A 15,740-nucleotide genomic window follows, 5' to 3' on the forward strand; every position below is an offset into this window, starting at 1 on the left:
TTCTATTATAATTTGATATGTTTTGCAAAATGCCAGCCCTTGGATTTTGTATTGTAGGAAAATGGAGATGTCTGTGTAAAAATCCTAATGTTTGTATAACAAATACAAGTTTTCCAATAAGTTCGGGGCATATAGCCATTTTACTCAAAATCAGAAATAAAGGAAATGCCTGGCAGAGGAAAACATTAGAAATATGTCCAGAATATGACATCCAGGGAAAAAAGTGTATTTCATTGGTAGATTAGGTTTCCTTATATCTCCTGTGATTATCTGATGGCTGAGATTGAGGCCCCTTCTATGCTGCCATATAATCCAGGTTATCAAAGCAGATAATCCACATTATCTGCTTTGAACTGGGTTATATGAGTCTATACTGTCATATAATCAAGTTCAAAGCAGATAATCTGGGATTTATATGGCAATGTAGAAGGGCTCTGAGGCTATAGACCATTGAAGTGGCTTCACATAAATAGCCAGTGAAATGTCACTTTCCAGTCGCTGCAGAAAATAGGGCATTTGGTGGTTTTGATGGCACACATGATATCCAACTTCTGCCTTTGCTCCCCAGTCCATTAACATGGCTGGGGATGAAAAATAGTAATACTGGTTCTGCAACAATGTGAAACATCAAAATGACTTTGAAAATAAGCAGACTTGGGCCCCTTCCACACAGCTGAATAATATCCCACATTTTCTGCTTTGAACTGGAATATATGGCAGTGTGGACTTAGATATCCCAGTTCAAAACAAATACCGATAGATATTTTTAAAAAATAGACCAATAGCTAGCTGATATGAAGGTCACCAAGCTTTCAGAAGATATGAAAGCAGACCTGGACAGAGAAACTACATGGGAAGAACTGACTATAGTAATACATAAAGCCAAAGTAAATAAAGCCCCAGTTCCAGATGGATTCTCTGCCTAGTTTTATATGGTGTATAAAGAAGAATTAGGTCCATTATTGCTTTCTATGATGAACCAAGTGCTCCAAAAAAGAGAAATGTCAGAATCCTGGGAGGAAGCTCTGATTGTTCTTTTACCCAAATAGGATAGAAACATGGAGCCAGTGAAAAATTATAGACCAATTTCACTGTTGGTGGAAATTTTAGTAAACAGATTGAAACAGATTTAACCAAAATAATACATGGGGATCATGCAAGCTTCCTCCCAGGTAGGCATCTGAGCTAAAATGTGAGAACGGCGATAGATACAATAGAGTACGCTGAACAAGACCCAAGCAGAGAGATCACATTACTGTTCCTAGATGCAGAAAAAGCATTTGATAATGTGAGGTGGGATTATATGATTAAAGTACTGGACCATTTCGGAGTGTGTCAACACATTAGAAAGGCCATAGGAGCAATCTTTTCAAGACAAAGGGCCAAATTAAAAATAAATTACCAAATGTCAAATTCTATTGAAATTTTAAAAGGGACAAGACAAGGCTTCCCCTGTCGCCTTTACTGTTTATTTGGATATTAGAAATTTTGAACAGCAGAATTATAGAAGCTAGCGAAATTAAGGGAGTTAAAGTTAAAGGGTATGAATTTAAAGGGAAGGCATATGTAGATGATTTAGTCTGTTTCTTAAGGGACCCTTTAAGAAGTGCACATACTTTATTGGAGATTATCAATTAATTTAGCATTGTGTCAGGCTTGTGTCAGAAATAGGTATTTCTAACTAAGAACTTATCTAAAAGCAATATTGTTAAAGTTGAGAAATCAAGTAACTGTAAGATAGTGTCAAAAGTGAAATATCTTGGACTATAGCTAATGAACAAAAATAGTAAACTTTACCAAAATAGTTATGACAAATTGTGGAAGGAGATCAAAGCAGATCTTGAAAATTGGCAAAAACTTCAACTTACTTGGTTAAGGAGGATAGCAGTAAAAAAATGTTGTTCCTGTTTCAAAATTTACCAATTATTAAGGCAGCAAAGGTGTTTGAAAAATGGAAGTAAGATCTGGTCAAAGGCAAAAAAAAAAAAAAGCCAGAATTGCTTTGACATGTCTATTTGCACAAGGTCTATATAATTTGTGATTTGTATCTTATAAAGAGCACAACATTAGACAAATTTCCTTTTATTCTTATTTCCGTCAAGAATACCTGAAGCAGAGCCATCAATAAAGAAATAATAAAACATTTTCCGCTTACCAGAAGAAGGGTTACCAAAACTGGGATAAAACCCGGGAACCAGTTGTAAACGGCATAAACGGATATATTACCACCTACTCAAGGCAATAACCAGCTACTCAGGATCTACATCAACATTGAATCTGTCTCCCTGGCTTTATTATTGTTTCAAAACCTGTGGAGTTCTGAGGAATCCTTCCAGAACTGCAGAGACTCTGAATCGGTTTTGCCTTTAAGCCAATCTAATCCTTTTAGGACTGCAGAGACTTATATCATTTTGTTTGATTTATAATACTGAGTTAGATACTTATGGGTTATATACCAAAGGACTGAGCATTAATTCTGTGAATGTAATATGTATATGATGCTCTAATATACATATTGTGTACTAATGTTTTGAACCATTATTGTGTTTTGTATAGCTCATTACATTGTTTAGAATAGACATCTGTGTTTATCCAATAGTAAAAAAAAAAAAAGCCAGAATTGCCTACAGGAACCTTATTGATGGGAAAGACAGAGGGGGCCTCAGATCTCAGATACTACTATGAAGCCTCAAATTTTAGTTGGTTAAAGGATTGGATTAAAATGGGCTATATGGAGTTGCTTAAATTAGAGGGCCATAATTGAAGATACGGATGGCATGCCTATCTACGGGATGAAAAAGATAGGGTGAATAAAGAATTCGATGGACATATAATAAGAGCCAGCCTTTCAGCAACATGGAAAAGGTACAAGAATGGGATAGAGCCAAAAAAAAAAAAAAAAAAAACCTTATGGCTGCACCCACTGGAAGCAGTCCTGGGACCGGCTACACTAGGCATGGGCAAACTTTTTTGTCTTGGGGCCATTGAGGCCTGACCAGGAGGGGGCAGGGCAGGGCCTGGGTCGTCATCATGTTGTCCCAGCATAAGAATGGGGCTGCTCACCCTATCCTTATGCTGGGAGGAAGGACACATGGCAATGGCCCCGATCCCCCCCCCCCCCAATTCCCATCCTCATCCTTCTCTCCTGATCCTCTTGGGATTATGGAGGGGGGCGAGATAGGAGGCGGTTGAGAGTGCTCCGGAGGGCTCTCAGCCACCATGTGCCTTCTTCCAGCCATCCTCCTGGCATAAAGATGGGCCGCTCGTACTGTCCTTATGCCGGGAGGAGGTCGAGACACATTATGGCTGAGAGCGCTCCATAGGGCTTTCAGCTGCAATGTGCCTTCCTGCCCCATCTTTTTGGCATGAGGCAGGCCACGATGTTCTTCTGCCAAGAGGACAGGGAAAATGAGAAGGACCTGAGGTAAGCACTTAGAGGGCCGCATCTGGCCCCCGGGGCTTTAGTTTGCCCATGCTTGGGCTACACATATTGGCACATACAAGGAATATTTGGCTAAAGAGAAAGACCAATGGACACTTAAAGGTAGAGAAGAATCTGGGATATGTTTTATAGAATTTACATAACTCCAGAGCTAATGGCCAAAATAGAGAAACAAGACGAGGGACTTGCTTGAGATGTAAGAAGGTGAAGGGATCTTTTTTCTACATATGGTGGGCCTGTAATATAGTTCACAAATTCTGAAAAAAGTGGCGAAAGAAACAATATGATCAACAAAAACGTCAAGAAAAACCCAGAAATGTGCCTATTAGGACTATTTAGAAGACGTATTAGCTCAGGTGATGAAGAAATTTGTCAATATTGCTTTGTTGCTATGAGACTAACAATAGCTAAAACATGGAAGGGGGAAAGGAGTTAACTATTAAAGATTTGAGAGATAAATTAGTAGATTATATCCAAATGGACAAGCTGACAAATAGCAGCAGAAGAGAAAATAACGACGAATTCGTAAACAAACGGAGGCTGGCACTTGGGTATCTGGAAAAGACAAAGGCAAATTTGAGGATTGCCATAAAGGGGATTTAGTGAAAGAAGACATATGGGTAGTTGCTGGTTAGTTATGTGGTCCATACTGAGGAGTATTGGAGGTTATGGGGTTGGGTTCATGGGTGTGGGGCTATGGGGGTAATAAATGTTAAGGTATAATAACTGTGCAGTCAAATTTGATTTTTCACATGTTTGAGTGCTGACTGTATACCATTGTGTAAACTTGCTTAGTCTGTTGTATTTTTCTTTATTCTTTTCTGTTCTTTTTGTTTTCATACTGTCTGTTTTATTTTTATACACACTATAAAACAATAAAAAGTATATCTTTAAAAAAACAGAAATTGTGGGATTTTCTGTCTTGATATTTTTGGTTATATGGCTTTATGGAAAGGCCCCCAGATACATCACAAAATATACCCAGCAATAATAGTACCCCTGAAAACATCCCACTAGGAAAAGCATAGGAATATTTTCCAAGATAGTTTGCTCAATCTCTAGGTGTGTGCAGTCTAAAAAGAGCCACAACAACGCTTATTTCCAAAGAAAATGACACCAGAGAATCAGGTAGCTCTTGATGGGAAGAAAGGAAGGAAAGAAAGATGGGGAAATTGGAAGGAGGGAAGATGGAAGGAAAAGAAAAAAGGAGGAAATGATAGAAAGGTGGAAGGAAAACAAGGAAGAGGAAAAAGCAAAAGATGAGAAAGAGAAAAAAATGAAGAATTATATATTTATTTGCAACATTTATATTCTGCCCTTCTCACCCCGAAGGGGAGATCACAAAACACATATATGACAAACATTCAATGCTGTTATACAGACAAGAAAGACAACAGATAGAGGTATTCCTTGGCATTTCCATTCTTCGGCATCCTGGAGGTTGTGCTTGATTCCAGCCACATGGAGGTGCTGTTGCTCCATCCTCCATGTCGAAGAGCCCATGATCACGGACTTCCTCCTTTATTTGATCGCCGGAAATTTCTGGTATTTCCTTTTTATGGTGCCATAAAATACCTCCCTGCTTAAGCGGTACCTAATTTATCTACTCACGGCTATTTTCGAACTACTTAGGTGGGCAGTGAGCTGGGCTGAAGGTTGGGTGCTCACCCTGACCCAGGCTTCGAACTCCCAACCTTTCGATTGGTAAGATTTACTGCAGCTGGTGATTAACAATCTGTGGTAAAGATGAGAAGGAAAGAAGGAAGGGAGAAAGAGGGAAAGAAAGAGGATAGGAAGAGGTAGAAATGGATGACAAGAGGATAGAAGCAACAAAGAGAAGAAAGAAAACGAAAGAGGGAAGGGTGGAAGGGAGAGAGAAGGAAAGGAGGAAAAGAAAAGGGAGAGAAAGGTGGAAAGGGCAGAAAAAAGGTTTAAAGGGGCATCATGGCTGTGGAGGGGATGGCGCTGTCTGGCAGCACAGAGCCGGTGGGGGTGGTCCTAGCGATGGCGAAGTGGCAGACAAAGGCCTCACTAGCAGTAGTAGGATGCTGCCTTGGGGGTCCCAGTGAGTAGAGGTGAAGGGGAGAGCCCGGGAGCAAAAGAGGGAAAGATGAAGTACTCTGGCCACAAAATGGGAAGACTGGAAAGCTTAAGAGAAGAGAATGATGCTGGGGAAAATGGAAGGAAAAAGGAAGAGGGGCCGACCAAGGGCAAGATGGATGGATGGTATCCTTGAAGTGACTGGCTTGACCTTGAAGGAAGTGGGGGTGGTGATGGACAACAGGGAGCTCTGGCATGGGCTGGTCCATAAGGTCATGAAGAGTCGGAAGCGACTGAATGAAAAACAACTGCAAAATGATATGGAAATGGTACTTGGCCACAACAGAGATGTGTAATATGGATAAGAGCTGTTCAAAAAAATGTTGGAGGGGTTGCCAAGAAATGGGAATGTATAATCACATGTGGTGGCAATGCAAATACATACAGAGGTTCTGGGGAAAAGATACAATAGAGAGAAATCATTGTGAAGAAAAAAATTAATAAAAATTCAGCAACTGTATTGTTATCTTTATACAATACAGATGACTGGAAAGAAAACAAAAAATAATTTGATAACTATGTTCTTAACAGCAGCAAGGCTATTAATAGAAAAATATTAGAAAGGAAGGCTAGAAATTAAGATTGAAGAATGGTGGAAGGAAATATAGATATTAACAATAAAGGATAAATTAACATGTTATTTAGAGGTTAAAAAGGCCTAAGGAAAAATAGCCATTCTGAAAGCACGTGGAAAAAAATGACTGATGAAACAGTGAACAAAAAAAGATGAGAAACAACCCTCACCAGAAGAAATGAAATTCTGGTGGGATCACAAAGAAAGGAAGGACTCGGGAGATGGGGAGCACAACAGGGGAAATAAGAAGAAATTAATATATGAATTAATAATAATAATAATAATAATAATAATAATAATAATAATAACAACAACAACTTTATTCTTATACCCTGCCCCATCTCCCCGAAGGGACTCGGGGCGGCTTACATGGGGCCTTGCCCAGACAGAACAATATAAAAGCAAAACAACAATAAAACAAATTACACAGCAATAAAACATCAGCATCGATAAAAACAATCATAAAAGGTCACCATACAAGATAAAGCGTTAAAACAGGAATATAATTATTGAGATTGTATTTTGAAATGAAATGGAATAGAAATGTAATAAAATTATTAATTAAAAGAGAATTGTGGGAGTTGAAGTTTGAAAACACCTGAAAGGCCAAAGTTTGCCCATGTTTGCTTTACACAGGCAAACTTATTTTCTTCATGTATAAGATCCAGGGACTTAAATTTTGCGAAAGATCAAATTATCACAGTCTATAACAAAATCAATGACATATAAAATTGTTAATTCAAAAATAACAACAAGACTCACGTTTTTCAATTTAATGTGGATTAAAAGTGTGTGTGTCAGGAACAGGGAAACAGCCGGTAAATTCTAGCCAGAGATACAATTTGCACATCAAGGGAAATAATAGGGTAAGCATCTTTGGGTTGGCCTCAACAGAAGCACTGTGTTCAATTCTGGAATCCCGGCTGAAAAACAACATTCACAAACTGAAAATTGGCAACCAAGATGGTAAAAGTAGCTGGAAATTAAGCCCAGAGGAACAATTGATGGACTTAAATATGTTTTTTTTAAGTGACGTGACAATCGTGTTTAACCCTCTGTCAAAGGAAGCTGTCGTTCCAAGAACAGGACTTCAACTCAAGGATTTAAATGACAAGAATGGGGACTCTACCAAATCTTAGGCAGAACTTCTCAAAACATCCTGTTTGAAATAAAAAGTTTACCCACAAAGGCTGACCAGAGGAAAGGCAGTCCAGTCCCATGGTGATACTAGTGTCCAGAGAAGCAAAAGAGTTCTCCAAAACAGTCCCAAGTCAAAGAAAGCAAAACAAAAAACAAACTGAACAAGAGTTCAAAACCAAGAAGAGAGTTGTCTAAGAGATCAGTCCAAAGTCAAGCCAAGTGGTATTTGAAGCCAAGGGAATTTATTTATTTATTGTATCAGAAGTTAAACCGAAGGTACAGTTGAAATGTACTTAGAAACACGTGTTCATCAGGAAATGTTGAATGTGTGGTCTACAGGACCAGAATGTCCAGAACCTGCCCCTTCCCTGTTGCAACACATTTTATGAGTTTTGCCCAGGCTCTTTGGATGATTTCTCTCCTGTATGTAGTCTCGGATTATTCAAAAAGTATGAAGCCCGAAGAAAACATTTCCCATACGCCTAGTATTTCTAGGTTTTTTAACCTGTGTGAATTTCCTGGTGCCTCTTAAAGGATGAAGAGTGAGGAAAACATTTCCCACAATCCATGCATTTGTATGGTTTTTCTCCTGTGTGAACTCTTTGGTGGCTCACAAGGGATGCACTTTGAATATAACATTTCCCGCACTCCATGCATTTGTATGGTTTTTCTCCTGTGTGAACTCTCTCGTGGCTCACAAGGGATGAACTTTGAACAAAACATTTCCCACACTCCTGGCATTTGTGTGGCTTCTCTCCTGAGTGAAGTCTTTCATGCCTCACCAAGTGCGAACTGTAGGAAAAACATTTCCCACAATCAGGGCATCTGTATGGTTTTTCTCCTGTATGAATTCTCTGGTGGCTTACAAGGGATGACTTCCAAGAAAAACATTTCCCACACTCTTGACATTGGTATGACATAACTCCTGTGTGGAGTCTTTTGTGCTTGACCAAGTTTGAACTAGATGTAAAAAATTTCCCACACTCCTGCCATTTGTGCCGCTTATCTCCTGTGTGGCATCCTTTGTGCCTCACCAAGTTTGAACTGCGAGCAAAACATTTCCCACACTCCTGGCATTGGAATGGCTTCTCTCCTGTGTGGACTCTTTTGTGCCTCACCAAGGTTGAACCGTCAGCAAAACATTTCCCACACTCCTGGCATTGGTATGGCTTCTCTCCTGTGTGGCGTCTTTTGTGGCTCACCAAGTTTGAACTAGAAGTAAAACATTTCCCACACTCTTGGCATTGGTATGGCTTCTCTCCTGTGTGGAGTATTTTGTGCCTCACCAAGGCTGAACTGTCAGCAAAACATTTCCCACACTCCTGGCATTGGTATGGCTTCTCTCCTGTGTGGAGTCTTTTGTGCTTCACCAACTGTGATCTGGAAGCAAAACTTTTCACACAATCCCGGCATGGGTATGGCTTCAGTCCTGTGTGAAATCTCTTGTGTTTCACTAAGAATGAACTCTGGACAAAAGATTTCCCACACTCCTGGCTTATGAAATCCTCAGTTCCTTCAAAGATTTCTTGTTGGCTCAGATCTGAAAGTTTGTAATCAGCAACACATTTTGCTGACACTTTCCATTTACAATGGCTTTTCCCAGCATGGAGTGTCTTGTGAAGTATAAGTGCCATATTTTGGGTAAAACATTGACCACATATATAGCATTTGTAGGGCCTTTCTCTGGCAGAACCTCCATCTTGTTTGTGGGTTTGTTGGTGTCTAGGAAGGCCTCCGTTGTGTCCCAAATGCCTCCTGCGTTTGGTGCATACATTGCTCTTCTTCCAGGTATCTGCTGTGAGGAAGAAGGACAAAAACAATCATTCCTCAGTGTGATTGGTAAGGACTATAGGGAAATTGTACAAGAAGGAGATTGAAATGGTTCTTATAAACATAGACATGGGGAGGACAAGAAGAGATAATTACTGTCCTCTCCCCATCCTTTGTTCAGTAAGGATGGACACTGTTGGATTTTTCTTCTCCAATGTAGAAGGTCCTGTACCTAATTTCAGAGTATTACAGAGATTGTTACGTTTGTTACCATCAACTACAGTTTTTGGAAGTTTGCTGCAAATATGAGTTTCAAAGGGATAGATTTGCCTGACACAGCTGGGAATATGCAATATACTGACTGTAAAGAAAAAAAGAACAATGATGAACGCAAATAAGGGAATAAATAAAAGAACGTCTGCAGGACTCAGCCAGATTTAGTGACATTCAGGTAACACCACACTTGACATCAGTTTTGAGAGAGTGAATATTGCTTCCAAACCATCTCGGTTTGTGAGAAGTGACAATACTGTGCACCAGAGGTATGAGCTTCTGATAAATACAGATGCAGCAATAACAGAGACTTCTTCAAAATACCATTCTGTAGACTATCCCGTTGTTCATTAAATTCCTCTAATTTCAATACCTGTATAATTCTGCCTGGCTTTTACAGGGGAGCTGCAACTTCTTCACATTTGAGAATTTAGGTAATTGGCAGTGGATATATTAGATATTTTCTAACCTTAAGAGTGGAATAAATATACAGAGTGTTTCAAAATATGCACTCTATTTGAAATGGCTACATTTCTGCAATGACACTCTTACCACTTGAATGAGAGGGGCATAGAGTTTGGTTGCTGCTATATGCTTCTCCCAGTGCACAAAAAACCCAGAGCCCCAATCGTTCACAAGCACAGAACATAGAATGCATTATATTACACGTTTGTGTACTGGGAGAGGGAGCATACAAAGAGAGCTTAGCTTCAAACATGCAGACTCTAGCCTGCCTGGTTGGGAGGAAAAACAAAGTTGAACACAATACCGATAATACGATTTATAGATGCGTCTGCGTATCTGAAGCAAGGGAAACTTTGTTCTTTTTGATGATCCATTATCTGGCCCCTCTTTCCAGCCAATCTGATTCCTCCCTCTCCTTGCCTCTCTCTCTCTCACAAACATGGGAGAGGGAGGGAGGGAGGGAGGGAGGGAGGGAGAGAGAGAGAGAGAGAGAGAGAGAGAGAGAGAGAGAGAGAGAGAGAGAGAGAGAGAGAGAGAGAAAGATAGTAATCCGGGGTGACTTTATAGATTTTCCAGGAAGCCCAGGTTGCTGTGAGGGAGTGTGGTATGCTCGGACTTGACTCCAGTTATGGAAGTCTTCCCATTTCAATCTAAATTGGTGCTGATGTTGCCATTGTTCAGGCTCCAAGTCAATACATTATTCTTAATGAAGGTTTGGGCATCTAATTGGTTTTACCAAAACCCTTCCATGTACAGTAGAGCCCCGCTTATCCAACTTCTGCTTATCCCATATTCTGTATTATCCAACGCAGTCTGCCTTTTAGTAGTCAATGTTTTTGTAATCAATGTTTTCAATACATTGTGATGTTTTAGTGCTAAATTCAGAAATACAGCAATTACTACATAACATTATCGTGTATTGAACTGCTTTTTCTGTCAATTTGTTGTAAAACACGCTGTTTTTGTGCTTAATTTGCAAATTCCTTAATTCCTCCTTATTATCCAACATTTTCATTTATCCAATGTTCTGCCAGCCTGTTTATGTTGGATAAGCAATACTCCACTGTACATTGTTTTAGTTATTTTTAAAATATTGTAATTAAATTGTCTTAATATGTTTTAAATTTTAAAACCATTTTATCATTTTCATCATTTGCATTTATCAGTTTTTCCTGTGTGCCCTACTTAGGTCTCTAAACAGAGAGTGGAATATTAAAAAGTCCAATAAGTCATTACACAGACATCAAACATGAAGAAAGTAAAATGTGAAAGCCACAGTTCCACCTGAGGCCCTAAGAAAGTTCAAAAGGTAGGTGTAGGACAAGAGGAGAAGCTGTAATAGTTTCTAAAACATGTCACTGTGAAATAGCAAATCAGCTGAGAGAAAAAGAAGGGAGATTTTTCTCAGTATCATAAAAACTGAGGGATCCATATATTATTAATATGTCATATTTCTAACATACGTAAGCCATGCCTTGGGGAACCTCAGTGAATAAGATGATTTCAGAAATTACTTCCACCAGAGAGCTGCTGATAGGGATATTGTTTTTTAAATTGAAATCCCCATCAATGAGGGAGCCTTACCAAGAGAGTCCACAATCCCATGAATCTCCTCCATGATCTGCACGTGCAAGGCTTTCTGATCAGGATTCAGAAGAACCCACTCCTCCAGGGAGAAATGGACAGCCACATCCTCAAAGGCAATTGGGCACTGGTGGAAAAAGAAAACATTTACTTCTCACATAAGGGAAATCAAGAAAAATAAGTAAAAGAATCTCTTTGGAATGATTTACATTTCTGTTGGTTCAATATTTTCTGTTTTAACAGATGTTTGATGTTTGAGCCTAGAATCAATGACACCCAGGCAGCTCCAGTCCTCCTCTCCCAAGAATCCTTCTGCTTACCTGATTCAGTTCCACTCCATCACAAAGGAGAAGAAACAACTGAGGATTCTGCAACGACATCATTACACCCCCTGAGAGAGAGAGCAAGGTGTGGAAAGCTGATCACATAAACATGTCTCTGAGGTGACAATTACAGTCCTAAAAAGAAACCTATGAGGAAATGACCCTATGAACACAGGAGCATTGCCCAGCCCAGGAATATGTAACCTTTTGTAGTGTAGGCCATTTTATATCAAGTAGTACTTTAAGTAGCTTGGATTGAAGGGATAGGTTTGATGAAGACAGCTTCTTTAAGAGGGGGGGCTCGCACATGTTCAACAGCCACCCATTCAGGATGTAAAGTCTGCGACTTCCATTGTACTAAATAGTATAAATATCCTCTAGAACGTTTAGAGTCTAAAATAGTCTTAATTTCAAAATGGGTATCAGCCCCCACCATGAAGGTTTGGAGTCAACTTTACTCCAGCAGGAATCCACACAAACCCATTTGAAGAACTAACATGAAAAACAGGGTGGATCTTTCACCAAGTATATGGTAAATCCAATCAAACAGCCACTGGGTTTATGATTCCAGAGATAGGAAACGGACCAATAAAATGGGGGGGGGGGGGCTAATTTCTCAGAGGGTTGTGTGGGTTACAAATATTTTGTTGAGAGATACACTAAGTCTGCAAACATTTTGGAATCCATTTTGACGGATGCCAGAGTAGCTTGTATCATTGGACATGAGAGAAGCCTCCCACAAGGATGGTAAAAACATCAAAAACATCCGGGCGTCCCCTGGGCAACGTCCTTGTAGACAGCCAATTCTCTCACACCAGAAGCGACTTGTAGTTTCTCAAGTCGCTCCTGACACGAAAAAAAATCATTGGTCAAGCCGCTGCAATTTTCTCTCCCTATTCCCCAGGCATCTCCCCCTCCGAATTATGTTTTGGCAACTCAGAGAAAGGAGGGAAAGTCTTGTCCCCCTATGGCCTTAAATGGAGAGACTCTGGTGCGGAAGGAATCTTTTTAGAGGCATAAAATGCACCTGTTCAGAAAACAAGTTGTTGAGAGTCCAAATAGTATTGTATCCAGTACTTTCAGGCATGTCAACCACACAGTCCATTGCTTTTTGAGACCATGGTTGAGTTGGATTAGCTATTGACTGTAGCAGTTCCGTGGGCTTCCCCCCCTTCTCTTTAGCTTTAGCACAAATGGGACATTCTGGTAAATAGTCTTTTACGTCTTTCCATAATCCTGACCACCAGAATTGTCAGGCAATCAACTTTAGGGTCTTCATAAAACCACTCGGGCGTCCACTCCAGCCGTGCACCTGGTGACTTAGTTTTCCAAGTCTCTCCCTTCCCTTTGGTCTTTAACAAGTTTGTCAAAGGAAGTGCAATTTCTGCAAAATAGTGAATAAACTGTCTATAAAAATTGGTGAAATGCAAAAATTCTGATAATTGCTTTCTGGTCTGGGGTGGTTCCCATGCCAACATATTTTGAACTTTGGCCAGATCCATACTTAATCCTTGTCGGGAGATGCTAATTCCCTCACAAAACAGATGTCTTATCTACACTACCCTGTACCCAGCCTGCCTTCCCCACACCTCCCTTCTTTATGGCAGAGAACCAAAGCAGCCACCTCCAGGATGCTACAGTGATCCTGACACTGGACTCATCTTAGCTTCGGGCCCCACCTTGAAGACACCGAAAGACTGAATTTTCAGTAAGATCCAACTTTAGGCTAATGTACAAGTATTACAAGAAATAAAACTGCAAATCACACTGAAATTACAACTTTTGAAGCCAAATGCCTAGATATATATTCATCTCAAATCTCAAATTGATTGGGGATGTGCTACAATACAGGCAAAGGGGAGTTCACACTAGCATAAAACAAGAAAAACACTCCAAAGGGTTTCTTCTTACTCTGCGAGGCTGCAGCCCTATCTCCTTCCTGATTGAGCTCCTTCTGCTGGAGGCTCTGGGTGGTGCCTGATGGAGGTTGCTCTGATTCAAAGACATCAGGGTGGACTTGAATGCAGTTATTTTGAGCCTGGAAGAGCACACAGTATTCCAGAAGTAATATGGAGAAAGTTTCAAAATATCACAGACTTATATTCTTTTTTAAAAGAATAACTCTGAGATGGCAACATAGTTTGAAACAAATGCCACACTCCCCCTCCCATTATTCTCAATATTATATCTGGAGATCAACAAATTTGCATAAAGGAGCAACCATAAAGGAGCAATATGGAGATGACAGCAGGAGGGGCAGGGTCTGGCTTATCTCTCAAAGGACTCCTCAAAGGTCTCATCTTGGAAAAAAGGCAGGATGTATGTTTAATCTATCTATCAGTCCCAAGGTTAGTGGAACCAAGAGGAAATGCTCTCACCTGTTCTTCCTGCCTCTTGTCCTCTGCCCGACTCAGGAGGAAGCCTTCCGCCAGGGCCACCGCCTGGGAAGAGGTCTCTGCCCCACACTCTCGGACCCAGCTCCCCATCTCTGGGGGCAGGAGGCTTAGGAACCTCTCCAGGACCACCAGGTCCAGCATCTCAGCCTTGGTGTGTTGCTCTGGCTTCAGCCACTGGCAGCAGAGATCGTGGAGGCGGCTGCAAACCTCTCTGGGCCCCTCGCCCTCTCGGTAGGAGGACTGCCTGAAGCGCTGGTGCTGTATGTGCGCATTCAGAAACGTCTGCGTAGTTCTTTCCCAGTATTCCCCACTGCTCCCAGTGACCCTGCCTGCTTCAGGTCCAGGTGAGTTGGGTCTCTCCATGTTGGAACCACTCTGATGGAGAACCAAACCGTATCCAAGATTTTTTCCTCCCTCTTCGTTCAAGGGAAAGAAATCCCTGAACAGGCTCTACTCCAAAGTTCTCAGCCAACAATCAAATTTCCTCTGTAAAATAAAGGCAGAATTAAACAAACAAGGCTTTGGGAGGCTTTTTCTTGGAGAGTAAAAAATAAGCCTTTTATTTATTTCAGAGCCAGGTAATGCTGGACCCTCCTTCCTCTTGGGCCTCTGCTTCTCCATTCAGTCCCAACCCACACTATCCCCCCATGATTCCTTCAGCTGATGCTCCATGATCCATAGCCTTTCTTGTAAAGAAGAACCAAGAGACTTTGAAACATATTGAGACAAAAATCAATATAACAACTGAAGTAAAATATTTGGAAATCCAGATGACAAAGGGGGGGGGGGGGAGAGGACCCAGGCAGGCAGGTGAGGGGGTTGGGAGGGCAACGCCATTGGGCCTCGGCCTGCCTCTCTCTCCTCAGAAGGATCTCCCGGATGGAGAATTGGATGCCCAGGTTAGTGCAGGCCTGGGCCAACCTCGTCCCTCCCTCCAGGTGTTGTGGGCTTCGGCCTCTCTTCGGCCCTTTGGAGAAGGTCTGGGAATAAGACTCACCAGAAGGAGGAGGATGACGGAGAGGCCAAAGCGGCAAACTCCCCTCAGGTAGCCACAGGAAGGGTTAAAGGGAGAGAGTTTGGTTCCTAGAGCGACAGGAAAGTCGGGTATAAGTCCTTTCTTCCTGCCTCTCTGGGAACCAAACTCCCTCCCCTTAACCCTTCCTTGCCCAGCATTGGAAAATAGCAATACTGGTTCTTGCACCCTGTGAAATACAGCAGAGTCCCACTTATCCAAGACTCGCTTATCCAAGGTTCTGGATTATCCAAGACATTTTTGTAGTCAATGTTTTCAATATATCGTGATATTTTGGTGCTAAATTCGTAAATACAGTAATTACAACATAACATGACTGCGTATTGAACGACTTTTTCTGTCAAATTTGTTGTATAACATGATGTTTTGGTGCTTAATTTGTAAAATCATAGCCTAATTTGATGTTTAATGGGCTTTTCCTTAATCCCTCCATATTATCCAAGATAGTCACTTATCCAAGGTTCTGCCGGCCCGTTTAGCTTGGATAAGTGAGACTCGGAGCCCCGGTGGCGAAGTGCGTTAAGGCACTGAGCTGGCGAACCGAAAGGTCTCAGGTTCAAATCCCGGAAGCAGCGTGAGCGCCCACTGTTAGCTCCAGCTTCTGCCAACCCAGCAGTTCAAAAACATGCCAATGTGAGTA

General features: G+C 41.1%; 2 protein-coding genes across 6 annotated transcripts in view; both read right to left on the reverse strand.

Moving 5' to 3' along the window:
- Nucleotides 1–15,740, reverse strand: part of LOC100556470 (zinc finger protein 883-like) — a 47,828-nt gene that overhangs the window by 19,147 nt on the left and 12,941 nt on the right. The window lies entirely within an intron of this gene.
- On the reverse strand, nt 4,720–15,202 carry LOC103280555 (zinc finger protein 883-like). Of its 3 annotated transcripts, none has more exons than XM_062973400.1 (6): nt 15,065–15,202; nt 14,050–14,553; nt 13,583–13,709; nt 11,669–11,739; nt 11,349–11,475; nt 4,720–9,048 (listed from the first exon to the last, which is right to left on the reverse strand). In XM_062973400.1, exons 2-6 carry the CDS (start codon nt 14,428–14,430, stop codon nt 7,757–7,759), a joined length of 1,998 nt encoding a protein of 665 aa, XP_062829470.1. In that variant the 5' UTR covers nt 14,431–14,553; nt 15,065–15,202; the 3' UTR covers nt 4,720–7,756. The 3 variants fall into 3 exon arrangements, with proteins under 3 accessions (XP_062829470.1, XP_062829468.1, XP_062829469.1); XM_062973398.1 differs by having other exon boundaries at nt 6,416–9,051; XM_062973399.1 differs by lacking the exon at nt 15,065–15,202 and having other exon boundaries at nt 6,416–9,051; nt 14,050–15,023.

This window comes from Anolis carolinensis, chromosome 2 (assembly GCF_035594765.1).
Source record: "Anolis carolinensis isolate JA03-04 chromosome 2, rAnoCar3.1.pri, whole genome shotgun sequence".
Classification (NCBI taxonomy): Eukaryota; Metazoa; Chordata; class Lepidosauria; order Squamata; family Dactyloidae; genus Anolis; species Anolis carolinensis.